The 20645-nt window shown below is 37.7% G+C and overlaps 1 protein-coding gene across 4 annotated transcripts; it reads right to left on the reverse strand.

Moving 5' to 3' along the window:
• Positions 1-6223: 6223 nt before the first annotated feature.
• On the reverse strand, positions 6224-20259 carry cobll1a (cordon-bleu WH2 repeat protein-like 1a). 4 transcript variants are annotated; one of them, XM_052141313.1, is made up of 11 exons: positions 20157-20259; positions 17971-18061; positions 17262-17362; positions 16958-17162; positions 16315-16540; positions 14889-15001; positions 13404-13619; positions 12694-12790; positions 10230-10371; positions 8640-10046; positions 6224-6438 (listed from the first exon to the last, which is right to left on the reverse strand). In XM_052141313.1, exons 3-11 carry the CDS (start codon positions 17351-17353, stop codon positions 6435-6437), a joined length of 2502 nt encoding a protein of 833 aa, XP_051997273.1. In that variant the 5' UTR covers positions 17354-17362; positions 17971-18061; positions 20157-20259; the 3' UTR covers positions 6224-6434. The 4 variants fall into 4 exon arrangements, with proteins under 4 accessions (XP_051997273.1, XP_051997274.1, XP_051997275.1 ...); XM_052141314.1 differs by having other exon boundaries at positions 6224-10046; positions 13404-13616; XM_052141315.1 differs by having other exon boundaries at positions 6224-10046; positions 10230-10368.
• Positions 20260-20645: the final 386 nt, after the last annotated feature.

Raw genomic sequence — 20645 nt, forward strand, 5'->3', positions numbered from 1 at the left:
TACTCAATTGTTGTCTCTGTCCTTGTTGATGTCAAAATAACCTTGCTACTCCGAAAGGTGTCCCAGCTTATACCTAGTTACCTAAAGTCCTCTACAAAAACACTTCTCTGGGCTTCATGATCTTTCACAGCATATATCAATAATACCGACTGATGACCATTAAATCATTCAGAACTTTATTGTTTTGTAATCTTTTAATCTGTTTTACATTAAGGTCCTTTTTTATATAGCTAACTAATTTTGAATAAGTGTTAAGCAATTATAAAAGCTGCCCTTTCTATGCATGTTGATATAACCGCAAATCCTTCGTTTATAATGTATTGTAAATTAATTATTAGCCATTAATGAACATTAATAAATTAACAAAGGGAACATCAGTGTAACGTGTATATTATTTTTGATTCACAAGGCTTGTAATTTGATACACACTGTATTATAAAAATGGAGGATGTAAGCAAATATTTCAGATTAAAGGGTACCAAATTTAAAAGTTATAGAATCAACCATTGAAATTGTTCTTTGACAAATATTCTGAATATTGACTGAATATTGAATAATGACTATGGTGGTTACAACCCTGTGCATGGCCAATAAAAAGTTTTTTCTGTGCCTGTCAATGCACACATTTATGATGCTCTTTATGACTGCCAAATCCCTAATGAATAATATATGGCATAATTATTCTCTCTCTTTTTCTTTCCCCTCATTTATTTAGGTAATATGTCAGGGGGACTGAAGTGATGTTCATTACTGAATGTTGTTGCACTGAAGAAACTGCTCTGCTTGCGTTTACATGTGTGCTTTCCTTTTGTATGTGTAATTTTAGGTGTGTCATGCATCAGTCATTGTATATTAACTAAATTAGAAATAATGTGCATGACTCTTCAAATTAAGTTATCCCAGAAAAAAATCCCCTTAAATATTCAGTGTGCATAAAGAAAGTCAAACCTTCATTCACTAGCCTCAATATCATCTCACTCTAATTCACATTTCCTATGTTTGCTAATTACACAGCCACTCATGTCTCTGTCCCCGATTATCATTTTGCATAAAAGGCACAAGTTTAGCATAAATTACAAATATTTCTGCATATTAGCCAGTGAAGCCGAGACATGTTAATGGCCCTGGTGTCAAATGGCAGAGAAAATGAAACAGTGTTAATCTGATAGAATGAGAAATAGAAAGGCCTAAATACTGAAAGCAAATGAAGATGTAAAGACTTGACATTTAAAATGATTTATAATTACTTTCCTCAAACTGTTCAGGTCTGTTTACTTTTCAAATATGCTAACACTTAAAAGCATTATAATTATAAAAAAAAAGAACGAAAGAAAGAAGGCAAAGAACAGAACAACTAGCAATATTTGAGCAATGGAGTGGTGGCAAACTATATACTATATGTTGTGATTACAACATTTGTTGTCCAAGTACTGTGGATGTATCGTCCATTTCTTGACTATATATAGTTTCTGTCTGTTTGTCTTTTCTCTCTTTCTCTTTTGGTTAAGGGCAGGGAGGAGAGGCCATCCACAGCATTGTGGGGGATAGAATGTGGTGACATCAGAGGAAATGTCAGAGATTGTAGGAGGCGATGTTAAAGAGAAACTCAGCTCCGTGCCTGAAAGCCTAACTGACATTTTTGGACAGTTTGAAAGGCCAAACATACCTTCAGTTGAAAACTATTACCCGTTTCACCCAAAAGTGGGAAAAATCAATTTTCAATCTTTACCTTATATTTACTTGCATTTTGTGCTCAGAATGAAAAATGTAGGAAGCTCCAATGTGGGGACCTTGAAAATGTTGAATCTTGGGTGACATGCCCTCTGATGTGATGTGATACTCCATCTAAAACTATTTATGCAACATTTTTCTATTTCTGGTAATAATTACATGTATTATAACACATGCATTTTTATTGACCATATTAATGGAGATGTGGAATAAATGTCACACAACACAACCAGTCACAGCACCTAAAAAATGCACTTTCCTTTAAAGGAATAGTTCTCCCAACTAATTTTCTCATCATGTACTCACCCTCAAGCCTTCCCAGATGTGTTTGACTTTCTTTCTTCTGCAGAACACAAATAAAGATTTTTAAAAGAATACCTCATCTCTGTTGGTCCTCACATTGCAAGTGAATGGTGACCAGACCTCAGAAGGTCCAAAAACAGCATGAAAAAGGCAAAAAAGTAATCCATAGAACTCCAGTGGTTAAATCTGTATCTTCAGAAGCACTATGATAGGTGTGGGTGAGATACAGGTCAATATTTCTTACCATCAATCTCCTCCTTTGACAAGCCCTGACCAGTAGGGGCTGAATGTGAAAGTGAAAGTGTATATTTACAGTTTAAAATAAATTACTTTAATGATGATCTGTTTCTCACTCACACCTATCACTTCAGAAGACCACTGGAGTCATATATGGATTACTTTTTATACTGCCTTTTGGACTTTCTGGTCACTATTCCCTTGCATTTTGAGGACCAACAGAGCTGGAATATTCTTCATTTGTGTTCTGAAGAAGAGAGGGATGGGATGAGGGTGAGTAAATTATGAGAAAATTAAACAGTTTGGGTGAACTATCCCTTAAAAGGAATATTCTGGGTTCAATACAAGTTATGCTCAATTAATAGCATTAGTGGCATAATGATCATTACCACAAAAGTAATTTTGAGGCACTTACAATGGAAGTGAATGGGGCCAGTTTTTGGAATGTTTAAAGGAAGAAATGTGAAGCTTATCATTTTCTAAAAGCATGTATTCATTCTTCCTTTAAAAATTATGCATTATTTTAGTTGTAAAGTTGTTTAAATCCTTGTTTTTGCAGCTTTTTTACTAAGATTACAGTTAGGCGTTATGTCGTCATGGCAACGAAGTGGAAAAATTGGATATAGCTTTACTCAGAAAAGGTTAGTAAGTGATTTTTTTCACACTAAAATCATGTTTAAACTCATATTGTTTACATCTTGTGGCTATACTTTTGAAACAGTGAGTATTTTATCATTTACGGATTGGCCCCCATTCACTTCCATTGTAAGTGCCACACTGTAACACAGATTTTTGCTTTCAGGTTATTTCTTTTAATTTTTTTAAGAAACGGAGGGTCGAAATAAATGTTTGTGGTTATCAACATTATGCCAGAAATACGGTCGATTGAGCTTAACTTGTATTGAACCCAGAATATTCCTTTAAATATATATATATATATCATTTTATCCTAAAATCCTGATGTTGATTTTACCCTACTCCTATATAATAACCAGATGCACCATATAAATACTGCAGACCAAGCCTGTGACGGCTAGGCTGCCCTCTCATTAAACTTAGAGCCATCATGGTCAATATATTTCACTGGATTTTAAGTGCATATATCTGTCTGACAGCTTCATCTGAGGCCTGTTCCATCTGAGACAGACTTTATGTAAATAAGTTTGGCTCTGATTGTTAATTAGGGCTTTAGGTGATCAGTATTCATGAGTGTGAGTGGCGCTGTGCTCTCGCCGGGCATGTCTGTTCTGCGCGGTGGTTGGGGGAGCGCTGATCTGGCTTCAGTGACCAGTAGGAAGTGTGTGTGCCACAAACTTGCTGGAATACTGATGAGGGAGGTGAGAAAGGCACCATTCCACTGGGGAGAACTAGACGCTTCCTCCGTCTCATTCACCACCAATAGACTTTGCACAAGGTGCATATTTTAATGTAAGAGCACTTCAATCATTTCCATCATCACCAACACATACATAACACACATACATCAAACTAGCTTTTTAAAATACAAAACGGTCAGATGGCCAATCAAGTCCACCAGCCCCCAAACTGGCTGCGGCAAACTTATACCTGCAGTGTTTACAGGCACACGTGGGTTTCAATAGGCCAATTTTATGAAAAGCCCCTCATTGTGCCTAGCAGGTCCTATTCAATCATCCGTGCCTGTTGGAAAACCGTTCCTATACACGGAGAGGTGCTCTTGGAGGGCAGGAAAACACACCTTGAAAATGAGAGAAGGAAAATCTGAAATGGCTGAAGGTCTAAAAGGTGGAGACGCAGCCACTCTGCAGGCTGTTGCGGAGAAAGTCCTCTTTGAACAAAGAGCGAGGAAAATAAATAAACTTCCTCCTTTTTATCTCTTTGACTACCCAGAGAATAAAGCTATTATTTATTTATGGTTTATTTGATAGGGACAGATAAAATATACATAGATAAACCGAGAACAGCTATCCAATGCTAGTATCATAGTGTTTACAGTGAATGCTAATTTGCAAAACCCGTCCCTAGAAGGACTTTTATGATACTACAAAGTTAAAACAGTAAGGTAAAAAGAGTGCAGCAAAATACCATAAAACTAAATGAAAACAGAATATTACAAAATACAAAAAAACCCCACACATTTAAAGCCATTCCGTTTAATAACTAGACATGAGTACACAAGGGTGTAGATTCCAGGGGGGGTGGAGGGAGGTAACCCCCCAATATTCAAGCCAAATCTACACCACTGTGAATACAGGTTTGTGGCTGAATTAACCAGGATTTGGTTGCTCTCTTAAAAGGGAAGTTTGCCGCAAATTTCAAACTATACCAACATCTTTTTAAACATGTATTTATGAAGTCTATAAAACTTGTACTGACAGACTGAATAGATGTTACTAGCAGAGTGTGGTAGGTATTTAAAGGCCACTCGAAACCCTGTGTCTCTGAGTAAAAAGCTTTCCTTTGTGATTTGACCTTTGACCTTATCGTTAATAAAATGGTAGTTCAAAGGATCTGTGGGGTATGTGAGTTCCATCAGGATCAATGAGTGAAAGTGTTTGATGTGTGTACATCTGTGCAAGAAAGAGAGCAGAAGACTCAGTTTGCAAGAACTTTTCTCGCTTGTTATATACTGCCCCCTAGTGGATTACATAACCATTGATCCAAAAAGGTCGTGTTCACATATGACCTCTTACCTGAAAAGCAATATGTGTGAAAGGGGTTCATATCTGCACAATTTTAGTTTTTGGCATATCATGGTTGACAGAAAATTTTAGCACAATTACTTAAAATAAAAATACCTCATAAAGCTTATAGTTTGGGCCTGGTCGCTGGTTGGTCATTCAATATTCGTGCACCAAACTCTTTTTCAAGGCAAGTCAGTCCACTTGGTGCCCAATGTGGAAACACTCCCAGGGAGCTATTTTCTATGGATACAATTGGCAAATGTACAGCTCCTAACTACTTGAATGGGGAATGATGGAAATCAACAGAACTGTGGCTCAAGATCACAATCAAAGAACATGAACATCTGAACACCAAGTAACGAAAGAACATTTCAAATCAGCAGTAAAATCTGACTACAGTAGTATCGTAAAGGCAATGTCTGTATCTAAAAGTTTTTTTAGCTGAAAGGACTTCCTTTTCTACATCTGCCCTCCAATTTCTCTCTTTTGTTTTAAGAAAAATGTGTGGGTCCTATAACCTTGTATAACACCCTTCGTGGCAGCTGTGGCTCAGGTGGTAGAGCTGGTGGTCCACTAATCGCAGAGTTGGTGGTTCCATTCCCGGCCCACACGACTGCACACACACAAGTGTGTTAGCCCAAAGTCCCCCCATTAACCCTTATCAGTCATGGCCACCCAATAATGTGGTGTTTGAGGAGATTCCCCCTGTTAACAATGTAAAGTGCTTTAGTGTAGTGTTAGAAAAAGTGCTATATAAATGTAAACTTCCATTGTTGACCACATAGCAGAATGAAGGCTGACTTTGGTTGTAAAGTTTGACTCAAATGTTTTTATATCAGATGGTATTGAGAAAATTGTGGACACCTCTAAAAGATATTTCCTTTCTCCGATCATTATAATTTCAGTGTTTTACGAATCAGTGAGGCCATTTACCTACTTGTGTACCTAGTGGTTACAGAAAACTACCAGCAACAGTATTTGTAGGTGAGACTTATTCTTGAACATTGTGTTAAAGCAACAAACAGAAACAACTGGTTGCTAGTTAAATCTTTAGTCTGTCACCCACTCTCTGTCTGATGTGGTTCATTGCCATTTTATGTTCTGCAAATCTGAGTGACATTCATGATGTTCTGTTCTGCTTTGTGAGTGTCTCAATTCTCAAATCAGATACAAGGTTTATTCTGTAATCCATACTAAGTTTGAGGCAGTAGCTGGATATTAATATGTTTAACACTACAGAACTTGCTTGTGAAGTTTGTGAACAAATTTTATTTATTCATGTCCAAAAACAAAAACATAAATATAAAAGAATCTTTAGAAAAATTAGCATATATCTCGTTAATACAACTAAAACAGTCATCAGAAATTTCACAATTCTTAGCTGCATATTTTCACCCAAAGTGTATTTGGCCGTTCGTGTGAGAGCTGGTTAAATGCTGTCCAAAACGTCCTTCCAGATTCAGGCCAAAGGAACTCTCCAACATTCAAACTGGTCATCAACTATCTGGAAAAAAAACAAAAACACCACACAAGACCCATATTTCAAGATACTCTCTGCTAGTGTTTTAGAGTCCATATTTAGTTTTTGCATCAGTCATTCATAAAGTCACAAGCAATGGGCTTTAGGTTGTTTCACTGGGATTATATAATATATTTGAACAAAACACTCTGGCTCTCTCTCTCACACACACACACACACACACACACATACAAATAAAATCATGTAGGAAATGAGCTTTGGAATGCAAAGAATCTGTCAACAAATGCAGACATGCTTAGAGGAAGGAAGACGCCCATTAAACAAACAAAAGGAAGGACTGTTATGAGTGTCAGACGTCACTTAACTCAAACTGTACATCCACAGCTCATCCCTGACCCAAGCACACCTTGCCCTTCTAACAATGAACTAAACAATACATTTGAAAGAGGTCAACATCATATATTTCCTGTTAGTTTCCAGACGGAAAGCATGTTTCTACCTCATTAGCTCCATCAAATGTGTAACATGTCAAGTTAGTCTCAGCCTCAGATGGCAAACTCAGTCCATGCACTGACTGTCAATAGCATACTATGCACAAAAATAGCAAAAGCTGGCTGAAATTTCCAGTTCCAATCGGATTGGCTAGTGCTGAATTTCCTGGAGTTGGGGTGCACAATCAATCCATTTTCTATAGCCGCTTGTCCTATGCAGGGTCGTGGGTAGTGCTGGAGCCTATCCCAGCTGTCTCGGGCCGAAGGCAGGGAAACAGGTGGCCAGTCCATCTCAGGGCAACACACAGACATACACACTAACTCACACCTATGGGCAATTTAGGGTCTCCAATTAACTTAACCTGCATGTCTTTTTAGACTGTGAGGGAAACCGGAGCACCCGGAGGAAACCCACATGAACACGGCGAGAACATGCAAACTTTTCACAGAAAGGCCCAGTTGACCCGGGACTCGAACCCGGGACCTTCATGCTGTTAGGTGACAGTGCTACCCAATTGGGGTGCAAGAATGTTGTGTGCCCCTTGAACATTTCAATGCCTTTAAAGGGGTAGTTCACCCAAAAATGAAAATTCTCTCATCATTTACTCACTCTCATGATATCCCAGGACTGTATGACTTTCATTCTTCAGCAGAACACATTTGAAGAAAAATAGAAAAATATCTAAGCTCAGTAGGTCCTTAAAATGCAAGTGGATGGTGACCTTTTGAAGCTCCAAAAATCACAGATAGTCTGCATAAACGTCCTCCATACAACTCCAGTGGTTAAATTAATGTCTTCTAAACGCAACATGACGCCATAAAGATCAATATTGAAGTACTTTTGAACTATAATCTATTGCTTCTGTTCAGCAGAGGTATGCACATGTGATGTAATTGCGTTGGCATTATCATATCACTTTAGAAGACATTAACCGAGTCGTATTGATGACATTTATGCAGACTATCTGTGATTTTTGGAACTTCAAAAGGTCACCATTCACTTGCGTTGGACCTACAGAGCTAGGATAGTCTTCTATTTTTCTTCAAATGTGTTCTGCTGGGAGAAAAATAAATTATAGAATTTTCATTGTTTGGTTAACTATCCCTTTAACATGGGATGTATTGCTGTCTGACAGAGAGTATGCACCTGTATCATCTTGCTGCTAAAATATGGTACAATAGCCATTCTGTACGGGACATCTTAATTTCAGCCAAAATAGGGGACGTCCCTAATACGGAACAATTGGAAACCTAACTGAAATCCCACCTGCAAAGTGCTGCAACTGTTTAGTGAATTCACCCAAGCAAGTTGGGTACGATGGAAGAAAAAGCTATACTTCTGGGTTCATACTGCGGGTGTGTGAAGTACTTTGTAATTTGAACCCCTACCCCAAAGGCTATACCTAAAACTAATCATAAATGTGAACCAGTGACCATAAAATAATTGATAAATGCTGTTTGTGTATGACAGATAAAAGATAATTGATGTTTAAATGGAGTTGAGAGATGGGTATGTGATTGTTTGGTGTAGAAGTCATAAGTTTTCAAACAATGTTGTTTTCTTACAAATATGCCATCTCATACTAACGAATTCTCACTGTGAATTTGGCCAAAGCATATTGAAAGTTGTCTGTGCTTAATGAAATTCGAATCACTGCCCCTAGCTGGACGTGATGTTAAAAATCTGGGCACGTCTAGGAGTATTTTTGTAATTTCTTTCATCAGTTCACTCACTTTGTGTGCATGGGCAGTTCCCGATTCCTGGAGCGTTGGGAATCCAGCCCTGGTCTGAAATGCTTAGCCTTCTGAAATACAGCCAAAGCAAAAAGAGACACTGTTTCTGGAGGGCAAGATTCAAAGGTAGAATGTGCTTTTGACGTACAGCCAGGACTGTGTTGAGGCAATAAACAGGAAGTTCTGTAAGGTTCTGAAGTAGAGCTGAATTTGCATTCCAAACCAGGAGTGTTTGGTTTTGGGTTAGTTTGGGTAGCGTGGACCTTTGGTTTGGAAAGGTGTGGGAAAGGAGCATAGTTGGGCTCTGGGTTAAGTCTAACATTGCAGTCAGAGCAAGTGAAATGGCTATCAAAGTCAGCACCAGTAATTTGATTAAGAGGATGACTCCGATCTAAGTTTGGCCTTTGTTCAAGTTCTTCATGTTCATGTGATTGGTTATTTGTAGCTGTGCCCTCATCCTGCTCGTTTTCATTTTCCTTGACTCTTTCCTCCTTTTCATCTTTGTTCTCACTATTATCCTCATAACAGTAGATGGGTGGCGGCGGTGGGGGGAAATTATCATTGATCCCTTGCATGCTTTTCTCCATGGCGGTGTTTGTAAATTTGCCCTCAAAACTTTCCCAAGAATCTAATTTTCTCCTACCATCATTATCACCACCTAGAAACTTCCTTCTTCTCTCTTTGTATTCCTCTATCCAGTCCTTTTCCTTTCTGGTCTCTACCAGAGGATATTCTGGTATCTCATCTAGCTCCACAAGGTTTCCCTTTATATTTGAATCAACTGGCAACCCCTCACGTTTATCAGCTAGTTCCATATTACTAGTCAAATTTTCTCTTACTTCTGAAATATTAAGCTCTGCATCTCTTATTTCTAGATAATTTATCGTACTGCCAAATAGTTCAAGCTTATTGAGGCCCCTTTGAAATGATTCTTGACCCTCTAGCTCGATATTTCTCAGATGAATGGACTGCTTCTCAACTTTTGTTTCCAGATTCTCAGTCTTGCTGTCTGTCCACTCTTGATTCTCTTTCTCCAAGTGCTGTAGAATCCCTGATAAGTGCTCACTCTTGTCAAAACCATTGTCCCCATTTCTAAAAGGTTCACTTGGGACTGCTTCCTCCAAAAGCTCAGTGCCATGGATCTCCAGGTCTACTGGGGCTCCAGGGCACATCTCTTCAGCCTTAGCGGTGTCTGGTGCCTGCAGCGTCAGCGCCACCTCAAAACATTTCCTGGTAGGTTGATGCCTCTGAGGAACCACAGTGAAGGTGGTCATGCCATCTCTTTCAGAGGGGTTCCGCAGTTGTTGACAGCCAGAAGGTACATTTAACTCAGCATCAGGGTTTTTATTCTTTGAAAACGGACCTTGAAAATGGTTTTCTGTTGGACAATGCTGGGATGTAGAAGAACTACAGAGGAAATTGAGAGGAAGACATCAGGAATCAGTTGCTTCAAGATCAGGACTCATACTCATTGCAACATCACATAAGGTCTGACAATTCAATGTGTACCAAAGTGTGTGTAATATATATATATTTTAAAGGAGGCACCAATTTATTAATTGACATTTGAAATATTGGATTCACACATACTTTGCAGAACAGGGCACCCTCTGTCGGCGTGCCTGCAGAGATTCTGCGAGTTCGGTCATAACTTCAGCAATTGAAGAGCAATGGCCAGCTATGAAAGCTCTTTCCTTGTCTGAACTGCTGTCCTCCTCTTCAGCTTCCTCTACTAAAGCAAAACAAAGTGTTATGACATAACAAGGCAGACAACTGTGAAAACATTGGCGTGCCTTTGTTTATCTGTGAAACCATCTCAACTGTAACCCCTTACTATTACAGCACCTCAAAACACCACAAGAAAACCAACATAAAGCATATATACTTTATTTATTAAAAATATGAATCTTTATTAGTATATAGTATTTCAAAAGTAGATTTCTCAACAAAAATTAAACATTAACAATTAGTTTCTAAAAAAGACAAGCACACTGAAAGTTAACAAATATTTTGATATTAAAATTATATTAAACTAATAAAGCAGACAACAAATCAACACAAAAACAAATGGGATGTATTTTGTGGCTCATGACTTCATTTTTCCATTCATGAAGTTACACAGAATTTTGAATTTGAGAAATTCTTAAAAACATCCTTCAGGAAACATTTAACAATGATTTATTGACATTTAATAAAACTAAAATCACAGTGATGTTACTGCATATCAGAATAACTACTGCTAATGTTCACGGAATAACCAAACAGAATTAAGGCACTATTACTTTGAGAAAGTGCTACAGATTGGATTTTACAATTATCACTCCTCCTCATTAAAGCTGCAGTGTGTAAATTGTGCGCCACTAACGGCACCAAACAGAACTACAAATGAATGAAGGTTTTCCCTCAGATTGCAATTCTGTCTGGTGCCACTAGTGCCACAGAAATGAAATGCTTCCACAAACATAAATACTCAAATCAGCAACAACAATCATGCCACAATCCAAATAACTGAAATCAAAAATGTTCCCCATTATGATGGTTGATATGAACATTAACTGAAGCTCCTAACCCATATCTGCATGATTTTATGCACTGCTGCCACAAGTTTGGCTGACTAGATAAATCGCATGGATGATCGTTGGTGCCAGATGGGCTGGTTTGAGTATTTCTGTAACTTCTGATCTCCTGGGATTTTCACACACAACAGTCTCTAGAATTTACTCAGAATGGTTCCTAAAACAAAAAACATCCAGTGAGGGACAGTTCTATGGAAGAAAATGCTGTTGATGAGAGAGGTCAACAGAGAATGGCCGGACTGGTTCACTACACTGAAGGTATTAAAATGAAATCCATTAGCAATTCACACTTTGCTCCAGTCATAACTTGACACCTTGACACAACACATTTCATTATTCACAAACAATGACCTGTCAGAACAGTGTTTTGTCAATCATGAAAAAATAAAAGCTACTTACTCCTCTAAAGGGCTACATTGTGTTTTTGCAAACTGACAATGTGATCAAGCCATTTTCCAACCTTTCGTGTCTATGCAGTAAGAGTGTGACATTAAACAAGGGAGACAAGACACCAGTTTCAGAGTTCAGTGCAGTGTGCATAAGACAGTCGACAAAAAGACACAGAGGAGAATCAGCCCATCACCGATGAAAGCAGGTACAGAGAAGCAAGCATTGAGGAGAAGAGAAGAGGAGACCGCACAGCCTGTTAAGTGCCCCCTCCTGGCAGAACAGTGTAAAACAAGAGTAAATTATTAAATCAAACAGTTTGGAAACAGAGACAGCATTAACATTTTTCTTCTTGGACACTTTTGGTACCAAAGTAACTTCCAAAGTAAGAGGGGGCATGTATTATTTGTAAAAATTACTTCAGCAGATAGTTCACCCATAAATAACAATTTTGTCAGCATTTACTTGTCCTATGTCAGTCCAAACCTCTTTCACTCAGCACAAAACTCATGGAGCACAAAACAATTTTAGAAAATTGTTCCACATGCATTTTTCCATAAAATACCATTTTAAGAGTGCTGTCAAGGACCAAACTATGAAAAAAAATAAATAAAAAATAATTAGTCCCTCTGACTCCTTTTTTAAGCCAAGTCTTCAAGCAATACAATATCTTTGTGTGAGAATATTTAAATACCCCCCCGCTGCCTTACCTCTCAAATTTTATTTGGATTTATTCAGTGCATATATTCACGTCATATTAAGCTCATGGGTTTTCATGTGATCATTATTGATGTCAAACCTGTTTAAACATTCATGACATCTTTTGTTGCATGGAAGTCACATGGGTTGGAATGACATAAGGATGAGTAAAAGATTTAGCATTTTTGGGTGAACCATTTCTTTAAGCAGTTGATGGATCAGGATTGATGTTTTTTTTTTTATCTTCCATTAAATAAATGTTTATTTCCAGTGTACCCTTTCTTTACTTTCTGTCTAGGCAACCAGCACAACATGCACAGATGCAGTTTCCATACATGCAAATACATTGAAATACAAAAGTGCAAGCACAAAAGCATGTATAAAATGCATACCGTTGCTATTTGAATTGGATGGGGAAGGGCCATCACATGGAGGGGGCGGGGCTCTCCGTTTAGTCCTTTTAAGAGAGGAGATATGACCGAGAAGATCCTGAACAAAAGCACAAAGAGGCAATGTTTGTAATGGAATACTAGCATACTAATAATAACTGCCCACTGCACAGTTTTCATACAGCTGACTCATTATGAATCATATACATTTGTCATTCAACCTTATTATGTTTTCATTTTGCAATTTAATTTGATTTTGTGTATCAAATTTCTTAAGTCTTGCAATCCCCTCAAATAATATTAGTATCATATTGCAAACTGCAGAAATGGCATAGTGTGGTATAAAGCTATTCTGAAAATACAGAGACACGCACATACTAATATTTTTATTTTAATAGCTACAGTATACTATATAGCCTAACAGGGTTCTTTTCAGAAGCACTGCACAGTCATCTATGAATATACATATTATCAAGTGTACAGTCCAATACCATGAGAAGAGCCATGAGAATAAATGCATTATCCAATAAACTGAACCTGAATCAACAAGTCTAAAAGCATTTCGGATGCAGTGCGAGCAGAAACATTCAGCATTGCCCTCATTGCTTTCATCTTGCACACCTGATTTAATTACCAAATCATCCAGTTATCACATTAATTCAGGTGTGCTACTCCAGGCTGGACTAGTATTGAAATCCTCACAGCATGCCAACCTGTTTTCCTGCAGTGTTGCGCTCTGATAGGTTTGTGAAATCTGTAGTATCAAGTTCACAAGAGACACTCCGTGTCATTTTTAAAGGAGGCTTCGGAGCACGTCTCTTTTTAGTCATGTCGGCAGGTGCAGTAGGTAAGGTCGAGTGGCCATTAAGACAGGTCACCCCGTCCGCATTCAGTTCAGGAGAGGATGGAGCGCTGACAGTCATAGCCTGCTGAAAGAAAACAAACAAAAACCTCATTAAACACCAGTTGGAAGAATCAAACATTGCAGAAAAGGCAACAGATTGGGAAACATAGAAAAATCAACTATTCATTTCAAGGTAAAGCATGTATGCGAGTCAGGGTTGGGCAAAACTCAGAATTCACTGAATTGCATGCAAAGACATTCAACGCTGGACATGAAATTGTCTGTTGTGTAGCAATGAACAAAACAAAAATAATAAAAATTTAATTTAAATTCAAGAATTGAAAATGCATTTTCAAATTATTTATGAACATTGCACAACACTGATGCAAGTACAAATAAAAAGTAAAAATGTTGCATATTGCATTTTTATTTTTAAATATCCAATATGCAAAATGTAAAATATGCCAATTTTAAATATGCAAAAGTATCCATTAACTTAAAGGGTTAGTTCACCCAAAAATGAGAATTCTCTCATCATTTACTCACCCTCATGCCATCCCATATGTGAATGACTTTATCTTCTGAACAAAAACAAAGATTTTTAGAAGAATATTTCAGCTCTGTAGGTCCATACAATGCAAGTGAATGGGTGCCAACATTTTAAAGCTGTAAAATCCACATAAGGGCAACATAAAAGTTCTCCAGACGACTCTGGTGTTTAAATCCATGTCTTCTGAAGTGATATGATAGGTGTGAGTGAGAAACAGATCAATATTTACATTTTCCTTTACCTTCACTTTCTCCTTTTGTTTTTGATGATTCACATTCTTTGTGCATCTCACCCCCTACTGGGCAGGGAGGAGAATTTATGACAAAAACATGTACTCGAATATTGATCTGTTTCTCACCCACACCTATCATATTGTGTCTGAACACATGGATTTAACCACTGGAGTCATTTGGATTACTTTTATGCTCACTTTGTGGTTTTGGAGCTTCAAAATGTTGGCACCCATTCACGTGCATTGTGAGGACCTACAGAGATGAAATATTCTTCTAAAATCTTAGTTTGTGTTCTGCAGAAGAAAGTCATACACATCTTGGATGCCAGGAGGGTGAGTAAATCAAGAGAGTTTTCATTTTTTGGGTGAACTAACCCTTCAAGGCCGGAAATGCATACATTCATATAAACAGATGCAGAGACAGACGGGTGAATCTGCACAAGTCTTCAAGTGCAGTTGTTATATGTTGCCCATCTTTTCCTAATTTAGACAACCTACAGCTCTAAATTTACATCCAGACAAGCCAATAGATAAACAGACACACAGACAGATGGTGAGACAGACGTACATACCTGCTCAGGTGTTTTCTTACTCTTCTTGAATAAAGCAAAGAAGCCTTTGTTTTCCTTTTCACTGTTGTTCTTCTCTTTTGCTGGTGTTTTTTGTTTTTCTTCACCACCTGATACTAATGTGCACAAAAGAGCCTTTTAGTTCAGCAAATCTGAGATCACATCAGAAAAAAGATAAGAGCATGCTTTATACTAAACTTTGGTAAATGTATGAGTTTGGTTAGTACCACTTGAAGCAGAAAGAAAATGAAACACTACAGAAGATTCATGTTTCTACATTCACATTTACGGTGATGCACTAATAAAAGGACCTGTAGGTGCAAACAGATGCCTTTTTGTAAAAAGTTCAAGAAAAAAAAAAAATTCACAAAACATTTTTGACGATTAATAAATATTGGCCTGGTCAATTATTTGGACCATATTTGTCCATTTGATATTATTGACATTAGTCGTTTTCTCTGGTTTCCCTTCCAAACCTACCAGCAGCATTATCAACAGATTTACATTTTTGTTACTTTTGAGTAAATATTTTATAAAACTTCAGTAACTTTTTCCAATGCATCATTTGCTATTGTAAACTTTGCAGATTTCAGCATTACTTTGACAATCGACATTGAAAAACTAATGTTGGCTGACCATAAAACAGTATGCTGCCAAAAAGCTTAATTTCACCTAAAAATTAAAATTCTCATCATTACTCACACTCGTGGCATCCCAGTTGTGTATGACTTTCTTTCTTCTGTTGAACACGAACAAAGATTTTTAGAAAACTGTCCAGCTCTGATGGTTCTCACAATGCAAGTGAATGGTGACCAGAACTCTGAAGCTCCAAAAAGCACACAAAGGCCACATAAAAGTACTCCAGAAACCTCTGGTGGTTAAATCCATATCTTCTGAAGTGATACGACAGGTGTGGATGACAAACAAATCGATATTTAAGTAATTTTTACCATAAATCTCCACTTTCACTTCAACATTCTTTTATTTTCTGCCGATTTGCATTATGCATACTGCCACCTACTTGTCGGGAGTGGTTAAAGTTGGAGATTGATTATGAAAAAGGATTTAAATGGTGATCTGTTTCTCACCCACACCTATCATATCACTTCAGATGACATGGATTTGACCACTGGAGCCTTATGGATTATTTTATGCTGCCTTTGTGCTTTTTGAGATTCAAAGTTTTGGTCACTATTCATTAGCATTGTGAGGACCTACAGAGCAGAGACACTCTTCTATAAATCTTTGTTTGTGTTTTGCAGAAGTAGTCATAACCTTCTAGGATGGCATGAGGGTGAGTAAATGAGAGGATTTTCATTTTTTGGGTGAACTATCCTTTTAGTTTTTAGTATGTACACTGATGTCACATAAGTTGCTTTTTAAACACCGGTAAAATGCAGGACCCCATTTTTTTATTTCTTGTACTGACCTTTTGTGTCTTTGGCAAACAGCTCCCTGATTCCACAGTCATCAAGCGATTTGGTGAGATCCAGGGGTTCCTCTGACTGGCATGTCCTCAATAAAACAGTTGTATCAGGGTCAAACTCACATTTCTCACACACCGCAGGCATGAGTTCGGCCAGTGGCACTCTGGGATTCACCCGCACCACTGTTTTATGGGACTTCTTGTAGTTTATCAAGAGACGAACTGTCGCCTGGAAAATTACATTTTTAGAGAGGAAAAGTGAAACCATTAATGACGGATCAAAAGTCAAACAAAGAAGACACTGTGTCCTAACCAGGCACAACAAGTAATTTACCTGTCCACATTGAAAGAGAAAATGCTGTGTGACATGACACAGTCTTAGCTAATGAGAACACATTTGATGGTTACTACACTGTTATGTGGAGCAGGACTTTGGACCAATGAGATTTTACTGTGGGCGGGACTACCCAGCACAAAGCCACAGAAACCAAGCGACCCAAAATAATTCTACTGTACACTCTTTATTTGAATGTACCAAAGTGCAAACAGGCCCAGATTACCTGATTGAGATGAGACAAAAAAAGCGACTGCTAATTTGGGTTAATTATGGGATAAGCTTGATCATATCCATTTCTACGAGACTCACCACAGGCATATGAGGTTTTTTCCTGTTAGCATCATCACTTCCTTTTGCTCGAAGGACAACCCTCTCAAACTCAAGAGAGCCAATTGGGGAGTTAGGTTTGAAATTGACATGATTTTGATTAGTGGAGATGAGCTTGATGACGTTATCGGAGGGAATGAGGTGGTGTTGAGCACAAAGGGTGACCAGAACATCCATCACAGGTTTACTGCAAACACACACACCCACACAAGCCATTTAAATGAAAGAATTCATAAATATATATGCAGTTTCATGACATTACCCTCATTCTTTCCCTCTCTTTCACCTGCCATGCACTGTGGCTGTGGTCTCCTGTCCTCCTGGGAGCTGTACAATCAGAGTAATGTCCCGGTCAATGAGATCTTCTTGGGAATCCATATGCTTGTGCTATAGGCAGTTTAAAAGATAACCGTAAACTTAGTAGGTCATAATTTACTGGTTCATTCAAACAGCACATGGCACAACATGATTTACCAAAGTAGGACATGTTCCTGGATCAACATAATTTGCTGGTTCTGAAACAACATACTAGTGATAGTCCTATCTCAATCTCTAAACAAACCCTAATCAATCCCTAACATGTAAATGAGTGGCTGATAAGCATGTTGTTCAAACTCCTAACCCCAGTCTAAAATATTAACCTAGTCCTAAAATCTGATTGGTTGATAGCAATGTTGTTCCAGAGGCAGTCTTGATCTTGTGGTGAGACATCTCAAGACCAAGTAAAAATGGTCTTGGTCTGTGTGTCAGTAGGGGAAAAATCAATCAATGCATGAAAATTCATGGTTTGGTCTGGACTTGAAATCCGTTCAGGTCAAACATGGATGTTGACCCAGGAGCATGTCCTACTGGGTAAATCATGTTAAGCACCATACATGAGAAAACCAGTTATAACAGATCATGGCTTTGCATTTCTGGTAATTAGTTATATGGAATAGAGGCATCCACTGTTACACACTCATGGCAGAATGTTTTGAAACCCAAAATGTTCCCACCTTTGTGAAAACACTCTCTATGATCGCAGTTAGAGCCGTGCAGGGAATACTTTCAGATGTTCCATCAACTGTGGATTTTCTTCTCTGGACTCTGTTAGACATGGAACTATATTAGGCACTTTACAGTTAATTAGCTTATGCCATGCCAGCTTCCATGGCTATTTTCATGGTGAAAAACAAGTTAAAATATATGAAGGTAGAGAGGCACTTCACATAAACAGGATACAAATTGGAGTCTCATTCAGTGAACGCACACAGCGCACACATGGTATTAAACAATACATTATATTCTAAAGCTGCTTTTTGTATTGTCTTGCTTTTTGTATCTGTAATGCTTTTTGCATTACATTCTGCCACAAGAATGTAATGCATTTTAATTATCTGAAAAAAACAAACAAAAAAAAAAAAAATATATATATATATATATATATATATATATATATATATATATTTATATACACACATACAATTTTTAAATATTTAAAGATAACTATGTATAATTATATATTGATATAAATATGTATAATCTTTATATATTGAATTATTGTTATATGAGGGGCTTTCTCTCCAAATATTTGTATATGCGATTAATTAATAGGGACACCAAGTAATTAATTTTATTAAAAATGTTAATCGATTGACAGCCCAAATATACATACAGTGGTCTGAATATTTTAAGGCACAAAGCCCATGTTCTTTGGAGAGAGAACTATTAAATGTTAACAAAAAAATTAACAACATGAAAAGTAGTATGTTTTAGAAACATCTAATTTAGGTACCCGACTGCTCAAAAAGATTTTGATTTTTGGCCTGTTCACTCACTTGTCAAGAATTAAAATCATAATTTTGGCATTATCTGTTGAACAGTAAAAAACAATTGTAACACTGCCTATTTTAACGGCCAAACCTGTAATATTTTGCAATGTTCAACAATTTGCACACAACCTGTAGCAGCATGATGTCTTGAACATAGTGTCACAGCTGTGTTGCAGTGGGTAATGCTCATGGCATTTAAGAGCAGCTAGCTAGCTAGATTTTTTTAATATTTATTTATTTTTATTTTTACTGTAAATCTCCACCAATCTTGCAGCCCTGACAAGTAGAAGGCAATCCACACAATGTATGCAAATCACCAAAAAATAAAAGAGGAAGAATGTGGAAGTGAAAGTGGAGATTTATAGAAAAAAAGGACTTAAATATTGATCCGTTTCACAACCACACCTATCACATCTCTTAAAACTTGGATTTAAACACTGAAGTCTTATTAATTGCTTTTATGCTGCCTTTATGTGATTTTTGGAGCTTTAAAGTTCTGGCCATTGTTCACTTGAATTGTATGGACCTACAAGGCAGAGATATTCTTCTAAAAATCTTCATCTGTGTTCTGCAGAAGAAAGAAAGTCATACACATTTGGGATGGCATGAGAGCGAGTAAATCATGAGAGAATTTTCATTTTTAGTTGAACTTCCCCTTTAAGATATTTTAAGATGTTTGTTAACGCAAGTTCAATCCAGTTTCCAAAATGTTGGTAAAAGTGTTGCAAATATTGATTTCTAGAGGTTGAGGAGGTTTGTTCGTGCGTGCCACCCACCCACCCAAAACATAAAATCAGTTTATTATCAATTCCTACCTTTGTAACAATTCAGAACGGTTTGATTTTTATTCATAATAAATCGTGAAAGTGACGAACATTGGGGGGCGAAAAGTTGGGGAAGCCCGCTTTGCCAACGCCCTTGTGTGTGTTTGGGACTCGCGTGCTGGTGCGTGAAACGCTTATCACAGATGGGCGTGCGCGCTTCACGCCTCTCTGCCGCTGATTATCAGTGCAAAGCGATATTTTGCATATAAACTGTGTGAATTTCCCACGAGAGCTACCATGAACGCGACACACCCAAAATGCCAAACGCATAGCACAAGCACCTGTCCGAATTTACCGAAGATGTTCAGCAAATGATCAGTCAAGGCACTCAAAAAAACAACATTTAGTTCTACAACACTCTCCTTTTCCCCAAAGACATTTAGCCCATCTCTGTTCTATCTTCATATGTTTAAGTTTACGAAATGTCAATGTAAATCTTTACAATAAAAGCACAGGATTAGCTTAATCAGTAGTGATGTTTTAAACGATTTCAAAGCTTTGACACAGTTACTATTTGTGGCACCTGTCTCATGTTCATGTCCTTACCTCTGCAGTCTTCTGTCGATGATTTCGTCTCTATTACCTGGCGTTGTGCTGTATTAAACAAAAGGAGGACTATGGAAACGAGCAAATACCAGCTTTGGTAATCCTCTAGACTTGAGTTGTCAGTACCTTATAGACATGCCCAATCATGTGACATGTGAGAGCGAGAGAGAGAGAGTGAGTGAGTGAGTGAGTGAGTGAGTGAGTGAGTGAGTGAGTGAGTGAGTGTGTGTGTGTGTGTGTGTGTGTGTGTGTGTGTCTGTGACATACTGACTGAGTTTGAGAATATCTGATTAGACATTTTAAACACGCATTAAACATTAAAATGCTTTTACATAATTAGGACTAGTTTTATGATAAACCTATATTTTGTATGTACATAAATCTGGAATATTGTCAATTATTTGTATTGTTTAACAACAGGTGGGGAGGAAAAGCTAGTGGGTGGGCATGAATGGATCAAGCTGCAAGTGTGTGTGCACTGGTTTACAA

This window comes from Xyrauchen texanus, chromosome 13 (assembly GCF_025860055.1).
Source record: "Xyrauchen texanus isolate HMW12.3.18 chromosome 13, RBS_HiC_50CHRs, whole genome shotgun sequence".
Classification (NCBI taxonomy): Eukaryota; Metazoa; Chordata; class Actinopteri; order Cypriniformes; family Catostomidae; genus Xyrauchen; species Xyrauchen texanus.

Bases quoted from the DNA above. Each gene is read 5' to 3' on its own strand.
- cobll1a (XM_052141313.1), bottom strand. From the start codon at position 17,353: ATGGATTCCCAAGAAGATCTCATTGACCGGGACATTACTCTGATTGTA. The intron at 15,002-16,314 runs GTCAGTACAAGA...TGTGCACATTAG, and splicing joins GTTTGCCAAAGACACAAAAG to TATCAGGTGGTGAAGAAAAA. The intron at 10,047-10,229 runs GTATGTGTGAAT...TTTCCTCTGTAG, and splicing joins AGGGTGCCCTGTTCTGCAAA to TTCTTCTACATCCCAGCATT.